Below are 14,309 nucleotides of genomic sequence, written 5' to 3'. Positions count from 1 at the left end.
CAGAACATTTCCTTGGATTAAGGTCATTCCACTGAAATAGAACCTGCACTGAGATTTTTGTCAATCTTTGCCTATTGATTGTTTATATTATAGAAACTTAAATTTTGAAATAAAAATGAGGGGTCCCCATGTTCGTTTAGGAGCAACAGCACCTTGTTTATACCCAATAAATCCTTATGATTGTAGTCACGACTGCTTGCTAAATTCACTTTTCCGATGATTGTTTTTTGTTCTACACTGAAAATTGGTCCATATTTATTTTACACAGAGAAATTTATTGCTCAATTCAAAACAACAGGAAAAAAAGATAGGTCACCATACTCGTTTGTGAGAAAATGACGATTTACCTCTGTGGCGAGGTCCAGCTGTAAAGAAAAAGCCGCCATTTTTTAATGCGCGCGCGCTAATCACGCAGTAGGGATTCGCAATGCAATACTGGGGAATGACCTTAAGTTAACTGACTTTATGAAAGGTACAATGATTTCAAAAGTAACAAAAACTCAGCGGCGGGTCTATATGTTAACAGTAACTAATGTGAATCACTTAATTTTCGCATCATGTTATGTTCGTGACACTTATTGTTCGCAACACTTTAATTCCGCAATTTCTTAAATCGCAAAATTCGCGAAATTGACGTGTTGCGAAAATTTCATGTAATAAGGTTGAGGATATTACATAGCTGCGCACATTTACAGTGCCCTCTAATTCCAAACAGTAACAGTTGGATAAGTTTTACTCCAAGGTTTAACTTCCTCGGCTTATTTTAGGTGGGGCTTCATATCAAGAGAGGGTGGTTGTGCATTTGGAAGGCATTAAGATGTTTTCCGCCGTACATTCGAGCAATAATGGCAAAAATAAAGTTACTAAAAAACCCTCATAGCAAGGCAATATTTTGAATACAGTTCACAAGAACTTATCAAGACTGAAGCTCTCAAGCTGACCCCGCGAGAGAAAATTAAATTTGAAGTTATCCATAATTTAATAAAAATGCACATTTCACGTCAGTTCAAAACATAATAATGAACGCCTCAAGCATCCTTACAAGGTTTGACATTAACTCTCTCAAGAATGCTTCAAAATTTAATCGCGGGGTCACTTGCAGAAATGAATCAAAAAGTTACCGTGCTATAAGCAGATTTTTAGTAAATAATTTCTGCACTTATTGCTCGAACTTTGAGCATAATCCGTCTTAACAAAGTCTTTTTGAATCCATGTATTAAAATAATATATTTAGCTCTTATTAACCGAGCTTAGTCGGTCTGTAAGGGAGAATCTTAACCGAGGTCGTGAGTACAGACCGAATGCAGTGAGGTCTGTACACACGACCCAGGTCAAGATTCTCCCATATAGACCGACTCAGCTCGGTTAATAAGATGTCTATTATATGGCAAACAAGAACAGTTTAATTCATTAATGTAACTGGTTTAAACTAGCTGAGCTTACTTCTGCCAAAGTTTGCTCGTACTCTTTACTTTTTTTTCTCATCAGCCTTTTTGGCACTTCCATAAATAAATGTTGTTAGGAGAAAATGGTCAATATTTTTGCATTTTAGTTTGCAACTTTTTCACCACAAAACATTACCGGTCTAGATGCCGGTCTAGATGGGAAAATCTAGGCCGCTTTCAATATCGATTTCAGCCAGTCAAATTCGTGAATATTCGGTATTTCCCAGTCCTTCTGAGACACAGCCATATAACATAAAACACTTATTAATGTACTATCTAAGTATAAAGCAAGCCTTATGTCAAGGCAATGTTGACTTAAAAAGAAATTCCAGCTGCAGAAATATTTATTTATATCAGGCAGCTCCCAATAGGTAAAAGCACACATTGCGTACCTATTTTCCCCCTTGCTTGAAAAATGATTTCGTCAACAGCACAAGGAACACTTTAAAAGGGATCAACAGGTTAAGAAAGCATTCTGTTTATATCGGTAATTGCATGTCGCTTACGAAATGCAATCTTTTGCAGTTCACCAGAGGTTTAGGCCTGCCATTCTCTCATTGCAAGTAGCATTATTTGGTGTTCCCTTAGCATTCCATTTGTGTTCAAGAAATGGATTTCCAGTTAGATCATTTCTGTCTGTTACTGTATGTCTGTGTATTTGCAAAGCAAAACATGGCAAAGGAATCTTATTTGTGAGAAGCTGATTATATATTAGAACTTGTAAAAAAAAGTTTTTCAGCTGGTAAGTGTATAATTTACACAATGAAATATGTCACGTACCTTCATCATCTGATGCTGAATCATCACTATCATATGTGTCATCTGCTTCTGTTGGTAAAAAAGACATTTTAACCAGGAGAAGCCATTAACTTTTAAAACCTACCAGCATCCCATATTGATTCTACGTGTGGGTAAATTGAAAAAGGGCACAGTTTCAAAGTAGAGAAAGAATATAATTACGGTACCAGTATTTTTTCTGCTTCCACTATAATTTTTCAGAGTTTGAACTCTTTGTAAGAATGCTCAGTAAATTTCAAATTACAGCCAGAGTTACCCCCAAAATCACACACAACTAAGCAAACGTTGAAAAATTCATCCACTCCAAATAACTATCAAGTTTTTGGTAGCTTAAAAAGCATGTTACTTTCACTGTCAAATTGAAAACGTTACCATTCCATTTACACCTGTTAAATAAGACAGTATGAAATGCGTCGTTAATTTTGTCCATTTGTGGCTACAATTGATGTAAATGAATCACTGTGTATCCCATGAAGACTGATGTGAGCTGTCAAAATGCATTTCCATCATTCACCAGATTAAAGAAAAATACATGTAAGATTGATCTTAGGTTAAAATTTCTTTCCAGAAAGCCTACATTAATTCTTGCCGTGTTATATTTTTCATTTATTATACGATAAGCAATTATAATGTATCACAAAAGGTTGCTTGTAAGTAATTTCACTAATTAGTACACTGACAAAACTGAAAAATGGTCTTCATAGTGAACACTTTCTGTACTATTTACCCCAGTTACGAGATTTTCAGAAATTTTGGTTTAATGGAAAGCGCCCTTAGTTTAATATATACTGGAAATCAGAGTTCTGCCTGGGGCCCATTTCTCAAAAGCCCTGGAAACTTTTCGGGCCTGCAAAACCATTTTTAATTAATCTGTATCTAAAAACAGAGAGGTGCATATGCCTGAAACTTTTTGTATGAAGTGAACCTCACTTAATATTTAAAATTTGGAAATTACAACAGCTCTGTAATCTTAAGGTTTGATATTTTGCTACAGCTTTCCGGGTGCAAAAATTTTTGGGACCTTCAAGAAATGGGCCCCTGATCAGAGGAATTCCATGACTTACTAATTGTTGAGAATCAAACCAGCATAAAGTAATACCAAATTGGTCAGTGTAAAACGATGACTGCAGACTGCAGACTGCAGACTGCAGACTGCAGACTGGGGGTAAAATGTAGACCAAGGGTAAAATGCAGAATACAGACTAGACTTCTTAACTGAATCAGGTTACCATTTCAATCACTGAGAGTTAACAGCAAACAGGCTCACCGAAGTGTTATCTAGGCTAACCTAAGTGATGTTCAGGCTAACCAGAGTGATATTCAGGCTAACCAGACTGATATTCAGGCTAACCAGAATGATATTCAATCTAACCAGAATGATATTCAGTCTAACCAGAGTGAAGTTCAGGCTAACTCGAGTGTAGACTTTCACTGTGATTAGCCTGAATAATTCTGTTTACGGTCAACACTCAATAACAGAAATAACACGATATATACTGAAGGCATCTGTAGTCTGCAGTCTGCATTATATTTTTACCCTCAGTCTGCATTTTATCCACGGTCTGAACTCCACAGTCTCTATTTTATACTGACCGCATACCAAATCAATTTTGAACGGTAAGGATGTCCATGGAAAAAAAGTTTTTCAGTTCCACTATTTCTCAATGGCACAGTACCGGAAACAATTGTTACCAAGAAACCTCAGGGCTTGTCTTAAAACTTACCTCCTGCTGGATCTTTCCCGAAGTACATTTTGCATGCTTTGTACTCCTCCTCTGAGATTGTGGTTTTAAGCTTCAACTCTGCTAGGCTCAATTCTGTCAAGATCTCTTCTGTAACAAAACATCTTTGAACCACTTCACCAAGATGACCAGATGAATAATCTTCCCACAATCTCTCCAGGATCTGAAGTGAATTACACTTCACTGTTATCAGCAAACTTCCAGTCCTAACACCTGTAATATGGAGTCGCAGTTTTTCCAAGTATGCTGCTAAGTCATCATAGTCAGACTTGCACCTTGGTGGTATAGTCTGCAGATAGCTGAAAGCAATTAAATCCAAGATTTCTTCTGTTGTGTGAATGCGATTGGGAACTTGGAGAGCTTCAGCACCTGCACCTGAAGGCTGGGGATGTCCTGATGACACAGGCACTGCAAATGCCCCATGGTGCTCACCATCTTGAGATCCTTCTGATTCTATTGCTGAAACAGTTCTTTCCTGTGTGTTGTGTTCTGCAGGTTTTGTGGTATCCACGTCAACCCTTATATTGATTGAAGCTGTTGATTTGGAGACATATTCAAAGTCCATAGTCAGTTTAAAACTTTGATCAATCTCATTCCCATGCAGAGTCCACTTGTTGTTTGGTCAGCACCAGAAACAGAGACTCTGGCCAAGCCTAATGTGAAGGTCTGTCCTGTCCTAGCATTTCAGCTGAAAGCTGATTGGCTGAGAATCAATCATAAGCAGTCTCTGTCTGCACATGCCAAAGCCCACAGACCTGGTCAGAGTCCATGTTCTTTTGCTGACCAAAGATAAGCACGCCCTGGGGACAGGGCTGAACCTTTATTGCTTTGTTCAAATATAATTTTTGCAAGTCCTAAATTCAGCTTCTACAGAACTGCCAAGGAAAGAACTAAGTGGCCACTAATTTCATACAGCTGAAATATGATTGATCTCAAAATTTTTGCTTGACATTTTATTCATCTTTTTTATTTGCACCTTTCATCTTCCTTTTGTTGTGCTCTTTTATTAATTTTCGCCATGCAGTCAAGAAATTATTTGATTTTTTGTTTTCAAATTGGGTTTTACATGTGTCTTTTACTTTTATTTTCTGTTGTTTTCTCAAATGTTAGTCTTTATAGTACAAGAATGGAAATTCTGTAGGTTGTATTTGTTTTTGTTTCGTCTTCCAAAGTCAATAATTAACTCATTTATTAAATTTTCTCGGCTTCCGTTGAGCATTTTGTTGAGCGGCAAGAAATATTTTAATTTCCTGTTTTGCTATCAGTTTTACACATCCAGTCAAGTTCTTTTTGTTGCTATTTTTCAATATTTTGGCCCTAATCATTTATTCAACTCGAAAGAAATGATATTTTGCAACCTGATCTTTTGTAGATCTGTGGTTACTCCATAACTATATGGTTTATTTTTGTGCTTACGTTCACTCTAAACTATTTAAAAGAACAAAACAACAGGAAACTATGGCTAGGTCGCATGCAATTTTATGTAGGCGTCAATGGATTAAACCTCTCGAAAAAAAAATACTGTCTGTTAGTGTGGACATTGTATATATTACCTGCAGTGCTGGTTACTTGTGATCCATCAGTTGAAGTGGCATTATTAGCAGGAGGCTCCTGCTCAGAAACATGGTACTCATTGCCATCAGGAACAGATTCAGATGTTTCTACAAAAAGGTGCGATTGTATTCTTAACTCTTAATTAAATACAATGTTAGCAATATTTTGCATATCAACACCAAGGAATATAAGCATGTGAGAAAAGAAACAAACTGTTTAATTTGCATACAACAAACTGGTTTTGTTGTGAATGACAACAAACTAACTGACACCATGTGCCCCACAACCAATTTACCTCAATATCTCTTAAAGTGCTACCATGATGAAATTCGAATCTTTCCTATCTCAGCCATTTTAAAACATAAACAAGTACTCTGTACAAAAAGAAAAAGACTGTTTACTATTTTCAAATATCTCTTCTTGTTCCCGAGATATTCAAGTATTTTTAAATAAGCAAATTGGCCATTGAATGCTGACATCATAAACTCAACCAAATTTCAATCAAATATGATGAAGAAAATTATCTCAGCCAATAATGTGTCAGAAATGTTTGATACTTTGCAGTTAGATTCCACTAGATGTGCTCTACAATTTGAGCTGACCAGTTTTGTTACCATGGCAACATACTGGGTTCCAGGACCAAGTAAAGTAGCCTTGGATTTCTGTAGTTGTATTTTTATGAGAGAGCTAGAACTCAAAAAGTTGAATTGTGCACGTCTCTCAGAAATTGATTACTCAATAATCAAATTACAACAGAATCCAAATTTTTCCAACCTCCACGGGAAACAAGAATTGGTTTGAAAAATCAGGTAGTTTCAGAAATCAAGGGTTAAAGAATATAAAGAATATAAAGAATTGGCAGTTAAGAAAAATTGAGTATTTGAGAAGTCGGGATTCCACTTAATATCTGTTTTTTTTTTTTCTTTTAACAAACATTATTATGACATGGACAGATACAGGCACACTGGTATATCTGAATCTTTTCAACAAATGGAGGAAACAATAGAATCTTCTTGAACCTCCTTATCATCCACTTGGTTTGAAATGTTTGTGATCTTTTGTTGTTGAATCCACATTTTGTTGTTAATAATGTTTCAAAACCACCCTAGAAACAATAACCTGTGTGATGAAAACAGTTCATCAAGTACTCTAGGTGAGTCTGGAGTCACATGGCAAAAGAGAAATCAAAATGGCATCTTAAAATACGAATCAGGTCAGAGTTGTTTATGGCTTAGATCCCTTGGAATTTTCCACATACAAATTAACCATTTACAGAAGTTGGTGAGATTAGAGTTGGGTAAAAGAACGAAAAGTTAGTCCAATTAAACTGCTAGCTATTTTATTTTTATTTTAACTCCATATATACTTCACAATACATCATACTCAGTATTTTGCATCATAAAAAAAAACTTGCTGTATTTTTGCAAAGTCTGTCATGATCTGGCTTAGAGCTAACTTCCAATGTAGCCTTATTTCAGTGAGTGAGCGCATTTATAGGTGTACATGAGGCAGCTTGGTGACAGAGGAATTAAAGATCCCAGGGAGTAGGACTTACGCAAGATGGCTGCCAAGACAAACAAGGTTATCTGATGCTCACCAAGCAAAAATGCCCACAGTGCAGTGAGCTATGGGTAGACAAGCCAACTCAGCACAGGTGTATTTACACAGCCACCCCCGAAGTATTATTGTGCAGTCTTGAATGGAAGGTGCAGAGGTCATTAAGCTTCACTTAACGCAAGCAATAAGGCTAATATCTTTAACATTTACATCCTGCTATTCAATTGTGGGCACATGAGGCCTCAACAAGGTTCCTCCAGATCGCCCTCTCTTGGGCTTATCCTACCGCACTCTCCCAGGAAATACCAGCACTCTTTATCTCTTCCATGTTGTTCGTGGACACCCCCAATCCCTTGACCCTCTGGAGTCTAACATCAATGCAGTTCTTCCAAGCACTGTGGGCTCCATTCTTAGCAAATGACCCAGCCATTCCCACCTTCTTCTCCTTAAGATGGTTCCCATCGTTTCCTGCCCTATGGCTTGTGGTATTCTGGCATTGAAAATTTTATTAGGCCAAAACACTTGCATGATTCTACTAAGACATGGTGTGGAAGGCAATAAGTCTGCAGTAATAGATCTTCTCAGTCATCCTCCAGCAACCCGATCTATTCAGAACTTAGACTTTACTTCTGACATATGAAGCACATGTGAATTTGATCAGGAACTAGCATGGCACTCACTTGAAGTACCTTTCCCAATACTCTAATAACCTTAATAATAGTACTCCGTCCTTCAGACTTTGCACCAAAAAGGCTAGGGTAGCTTTCTTCACAACATCACAATTAAAATGTCTCGTCCTTGACTAAGCCAATAATATTTCCCTAAATTGCAATGTCAGATCTGCCAAATTTGATGAATTTTAAATCACATTTATCTACTACTATAACGAAATTTGCATCTTTCTTATCTAAGCCATTTTAAAACATAAACAAGTAGTCTGTATGAGAAGAAAAATACTGTTTACTATTTTCAAATATCGCTTTTCGTTCCAGATTTATTCAAGTTTATAAAATATGCAAATTAGCCAAAATTTGAATAAATATGATGAAGAAAGATATCTCAGAAAGATGTATCAGAAAGATGTATCAGAAATATAAGATTCTACTAATTGTGCTTCACAATATATATGAGCTTGACAGGTTTGTCACCATGGCAACATACTGGGTTCCAGACCTCCTCAATATTAAAGGCCTTTCTGGCCACCCTTGACGTTCTATTTTGATATTTGCTAATGGCGCCTCATCTGCATGATCCAACCAGCGTATAACATGTTAGGTCAAGTTCCTTGTCTCATTTAATGTTTTTCAAGCTAAAAATCACTAACATATCAAAATCAAGCAGGTGGGGGCTGGAATATGAAATCAAGTGGGTGGGGACTGATATGAATTTAATCCAGTTATGGCTGGCAACAAACAAATTAACTCTAAATGTCAAGAAAACTAAGTATATGCTCATAGGGAGTAAATTCAAGTTATCCCAAATACATACATTGGTAATTATTTCTAATCACAGTCAAAGTCCATAATACACAATTAGATAGGGCAGGTAAAGTCTGCATACGAGCCAAGTGGCCCACCAGGCTGGAGCTTATCCTGGTTTTTGTAGCATGAAGCAACTAGGAGTATTTCATCTCCCCCCTGGATGGGATGCTAGTCCATCACAGGGTTACCCCCAGCATTAAGTTTGCCGGTACCCATTTATACACCTGGGTGGAGAGAGGCACTGCGAGAGTAAAGTGTCTTGCCCAAGAACACTACACAATGTCCCCGGCCAGCGCTCGAACCCGGACAAACAAACAAAAATCTTGGGTAAGCAAACAAAAATCTCTTAGAGTTCACATTGCTGAATCTCTCAATTGGCACCCACACATAAATGCTACCTCAAAGAAAATTTCCGCTGGTGTTGCAATCTTAACGTGTGTAAGCACAACAGTGTACTATACCGTACTAGAATGAACTTATTTCAATTACTGTAGCACTGTATGGGGCAATATCAGCAAGGAACTATTAGACAAACTTCAAAACCTGCAAAAATGGGCTGCTAGAATTCTCACCCTTTTAAATTACGAAACTCGCTCACGTGTTTTGTTGGATGAACTTGGCTGTGAAGGTTGGAAAACAAAAGATATTTAAAAACAACTGGCCAAGATTATGTATAAAATCCATAAAAATCTTTCCCCATTGTACCTGAGGTGGATTTTTACCAACACCTCAAATGTACACACACACACTCTTAGAAACCTGAGATAAATTGCTATGTCCCCAGACCAAGAACTGAATATGCAAAAGGAAGCCTGCACTACAGAGGATCTGTTCTGTGAAACAAGATTCCCTCAGAAATCAGACACATGCCAAGTTTAAAAGTGTTTAAAACCTCACTGAATGGGAAAGATTATTTCTAGTGCACTATAAATTAACCAAAGTATTTTATAGGTTTTTATTGTATACTAGTTATTTTACTTAGTTCATTAGTTAAAGTGCCACTAACCCCAAAATTTTTTTTCGTTAATATAAATTTCCTTTTTCTCCTGATCACCACCGTGAAAAAATTATCGTTGTACCTATTTTCAATAATTTTCTACGAGTTTTTAAAGTTTGTAAATTTTCCCTTTTCCATGTCCACGACTGAGGAATAGCGGAGAATGGGACGAGTTGGCTTTTGACATCACTTCGGGAATAACAATATTTTGTTTCTGAGAAGAATGTATGCGAACATTTGATAGTGTGTGTCAAAATCGTTGCACAATGCAAGGAAGATATGTTGTTGGAGGCTGTAGCAATACAGGATGCGTAGAATAGAGTATTCCTCTTCATTCAATACCTCTGTCTCGATGAAACTCTACCAGAAACGAGAAAAAGACCAAAGAGGTGGGCTGATCTATGCGAAGCTAAAACCAGGGAGCCATTGAGGATTTCTTCAATCTCGGGTTTGCCGCTACTGTAAAAACCTAGAGATTTTCATGGCCTGTATATTGTTCTCTATCTCTAGTGGAAAACTTGAAATTGTCAAGGTACTGCATAAGACATGAATTTGGGATAACCTGGAAGCCATCTGACTAGTTCCAGCACAAACGATCCTCTGACGCGAGTCCCAGACAAAACTATGGGTGACGAAATTACACGGTAAATTAAACGCATCCCGTTTTGAAATAGAGACTTGTCTAAAGGAATAGTAAACTAAACCTATGTTCTACAATGACGCAAAGAAGATTGTTGAGGCTTCGAACTGGTGAACTAGCTATGTATTTGTGGATTTTAATTAAAACACACCCACACCAGAGGTCGCCTGTAATCTGGCCATGTTTCTCAATGACCATTCCGAATACAAAATTGTTTTGCTCTTTGAGTTTCGTCTTTGAGGAATGAAATACATCTAAATTACAAACTTAGAATGGATCAAGCATTTATAAATATATGAGCAAAGTGAAACAAATGATTAAGGTTCGACCCTATACCTACTAACGGAGATTGCTGTGCTGAAAGAAGAATGCGCTTGTCAGTCAACCAAAACGCAAACTAATAAGTCGAGGACTCCCAGGTTATTAACGTGTGTAAAATGGACATTTCATTCAAAATAACAGTGAAATAGAAATATACTCATTTAACTGAAAGTATACTGAACCTCTTTTCAAGATCTTGTCGAAGGATTTTCGATGATTTCACTAGTACGGAATATGCAAATTTGCATAGCTTGTGTTCGTACACAATAATTGAACATGCATATACTACGGTCGGTCGACAATAACGAAGCGAAAAGTTACCTCACCTTCAAATATTGTTTGCTGGCATCTCTGCCTATCTCTTATGTTAAAACTTAATTTTCAATCATTGATCTGGAAAAGTAGGCAGGAGTGGAGTACAACTGCATTGCATTTTAACTTGTATTTCGGGGGAAATTAATATTTGAATGTAAAAGTGCTTTATCACTCCAAAATTTGCACGTTCCATATAGCCAAATTACCAACTCTTCGTGTTCACTGACATCTTTATAACTCTTTAAGAGCTGTAGGCTAACTCTTCAGTCATTGTTTGTACCTTTATAACCCAAAAGGACCGGCAAATTGTCAATCCCAGCCCAAATATAATTATACAGCGCGGCGATCTCAACTGGCGACCCGCACTTTGAAATGGGAAAAAATATGTACTTTGCAGCCATCTAAATCATAGCTAGACTCCGAATTGTAATGCTAGATGATACAGTTCTTTCACTTGAAGTTCTTGTCCAGTTTTGATAAAATATGAATCACAAATAACCCGAAAATGTTGTGACTGCCCTCGAAGCTCAGTCAAAAGTCTCTTGAGTGTTTTAGCCCAGTTCCCGAAGTGACGGCACTAGTAGCCCGACCCAGATCCCACTTTGTGCAGTCGTGAACATAGAAATTACATGTTTAAACGTCTGTAGAAACACAGGGATTTTATCAATCAAGATAATTTTTGGGCTGAAGTAATCAGGGAAACTAGTAGATTTTATTAAAGGAAAAAAAAAACTTGAGGTTAGCGGCACTTTAATGTAATGTAATGTTGGTTAATGTATTCTTGTTAATATCCTTAATTTATTCTTTGTAATTTTTCACACGACTCCTAGGAAGACCATTTTTATGGTAAGATTTTCTGTTTTAAATTAAGATTGATTGATTGATTGACTGACTAATTGATTGATTGTTTGATTGATTCATTGGTTGACTGATTGAAAACTAGAATGAGTTGCCACGGGAACAGAATTTTTTATAGCTGTAGGTGCTTTCCTTGTAAAACTATTAGCCCACCAATATTGACCAAGATAGCTCTATTTATATACTTGATATAATATTGGGCTGAGTGTATGACATCATCAGTCATCTCATTTGCATATTTCACACATTTTTCAAACTTAAATATCTCCAGAACTTGTGCAGATCTTTGCAAACACTGTAAATGGCATTTAATTCTTTTGTGGAATTCTGTGCGATACACTTGAAAAATCAAGAGGTAAAAATTTCATCATAGTACCACTTTAAGTGAAAGAAATACATTAGTGTGGATATTGTATTCATTACCTGTACTTGCCACTCCAGGTGACTCAGCTTCAGTTGAAGGGGCATTACCAACAGAAGCTTGCTGCTCAGAAATTGGGACTGGGTACTCATTGCGATCAAAAAAAGGTCCAGATGTTTCTACAAAAAAAGATGGAATTGCATAAAATTAGCTATTGTTGAGAACACATTTTAATAATAAACATATAATTTGCATAACTCAGCTACTATGACATAGACGTGCAAGGCATGCTAAAGAGATCTTTTTGAGGCTGATTAAAATAATTTTTAGACTGTCGAATATAATGTGCTACCTCACCCAAAGTATACACATACTCCCAGCTACCAACTCACTCACTCAGTCATAACTGTGCTAAGTCCATCGCCACTAGTAAGAAGTTTTTCTTTGACCAAAAAAGATAACTCAATGAAGTGAAAGACAAGAGGATTCCCAGCTGTTTGAAATATTAAGGGTACAGTCATCTAACATAACAATTATGGCCACTAGTACACAATCCTGAAATACTCTGTTAGAATGTACACAAACTGTCTCATGACTGACAATTGAGTGAATTCATATAAACTGCTTTTTATATGCCAATCAGAATCAGTAAATGGTAAAAAGGAAAACAAAAAAGCATGCACCAAACTGAAACTAATGGCACTTTTTATTCAATGAAAAATTCTGGCTTGAATTTCTGGGGATTTCCATTGATGAATGGAACAGCATTTTCCGGAATTTACGCACACAAGTACAATCTCACAAAGGTGTATCCGAATTTTTGGAAATTTCTTACCGGGAATTGTCATTCAAACTTGATTTTCCTTCCGGTATTTTGGGTTGAATGGTTCGCTTTGCGAAAATCAGTAATTTCTGGATTATTTGGAAAATTTCCCAGGAAATTTCCATACCATTTTTCCCCATTTCTAAGTTTTGGGAATTTAAGGTTGAATGGAAAACTCTCCTAGTGCTCCAAATTCCTTATTGTGGACATTTATTCAAAATAACAAGCCTTTTAAATGAGATATAAACACTCCAATACATTCCAGCGGCAAAACGATGTTGTGCGTACCCAAACTGGTCATTAGAAGAACATTACACACCTCATTAGCATATAACAAACAGGTTATACGAATTCACTTTATTAATAAATGAACACAAATAAAGAAACAGACTTTGCCTGTAGGCTAATCAAAAGTACACACAAGTGATCAAGAGTGACAATACACAACATAAGTAGCTACACCCATTAATTATTTCCACCATTCTGGCTATCCGCCTTCCAAGTTTCAGTTTAATTGATCATAGTACCACTTTAAGTGAAAGAAATACAAATAGTGTGGATATTGTATTCATTACCTGTACTTGCCACTCCAGGTGACTCACCTTCAATTGAAGGGACATCATCAACAGAAGCTTGCTGCTCAGAAACCAGGACTGGGGACTCATTGCGATCAGAAAAAGATTCAGATGTTTCTACAAAAAAAGATGGAATTACATAGTATGCATTAGCTATTGTTGACCCATGTAATAATTAACATATGATTTGCATAACTCAGCTACTATGACATAGACGTGCAAGGCATGCTAAAGAAATTTTTTCGAGGCAGATTAAAATAATTTTTAGACTGTCGGATATAATGTGCTCCCTCACCCAGTATACATGTACATACTCCCAGCTACCAACTCACTCACTCAGTCATAACTGTGATAAGTCCATTGCCATTAGTAAGAAGTTTTTCTTTGACCGAAAAAGATAAGTCAATGAAGTGAAAAACAAGGGGATTCCCAGCTGTTTGAAATATTAAGGGTGCAGTCACCTAACATAATAATTACAGCCACTAGTACACAATCGGGAAATACTCTGTTAGAATGTACACAAACTGTCTCACGACTGACAATAGAGTGAATTCATATAAACTGTTTTTTATATGCCAATGAGAAAATCAGTAAATGGTAGTGAGGAAAACAATTAAAAAAGCATGCACCAAACTGAAACTAATGGCACTTTTTATTCGGTGAAAAATGCTGGTTTGAATTTCCGTAAATTTCCATTGGTGAATGGAACAGCATTTTCCAGAATTTACGCAAACAACAACAACCCCACAAAGGTGTATCCAAATTTTCGGAAATTTATTACTGGGAATTGTCGTTCAAATTTGATTTTCCTTGCGGTATTTTTGGTTGAATGGTTTGCTTCA

At 36.7% G+C, this 14,309-nt stretch overlaps 1 protein-coding gene across 1 annotated transcript in view; it reads right to left on the bottom strand.

Moving 5' to 3' along the window:
- Nucleotides 1–14,309, bottom strand: part of LOC149112609 (uncharacterized) — a 199,089-nt gene that overhangs the window by 180,138 nt on the left and 4,642 nt on the right. Inside the window, exons 2-6 of the mRNA XM_089290534.1 lie at nucleotides 13,495–13,584; nucleotides 12,132–12,248; nucleotides 5,539–5,646; nucleotides 3,968–4,519; nucleotides 2,226–2,273 (exon numbers count right to left, since the gene is read on the bottom strand). Coding sequence (XP_089146660.1) covers nucleotides 2,226–2,273; nucleotides 3,968–4,519; nucleotides 5,539–5,646; nucleotides 12,132–12,248; nucleotides 13,495–13,584 — 915 coding nt within the window. The remainder of the gene's footprint in view (nucleotides 1–2,225; nucleotides 2,274–3,967; nucleotides 4,520–5,538; nucleotides 5,647–12,131; nucleotides 12,249–13,494; nucleotides 13,585–14,309) is intronic.

The sequence above is a fragment of the Orbicella faveolata genome, unplaced genomic scaffold (assembly GCF_042242905.1).
Source record: "Orbicella faveolata isolate gen_17 unplaced genomic scaffold, um_ofav_v1 contig_2, whole genome shotgun sequence".
Classification (NCBI taxonomy): Eukaryota; Metazoa; Cnidaria; class Anthozoa; order Scleractinia; family Merulinidae; genus Orbicella; species Orbicella faveolata.
This window is presented reverse-complemented; position numbering and strand designations above follow the sequence as displayed.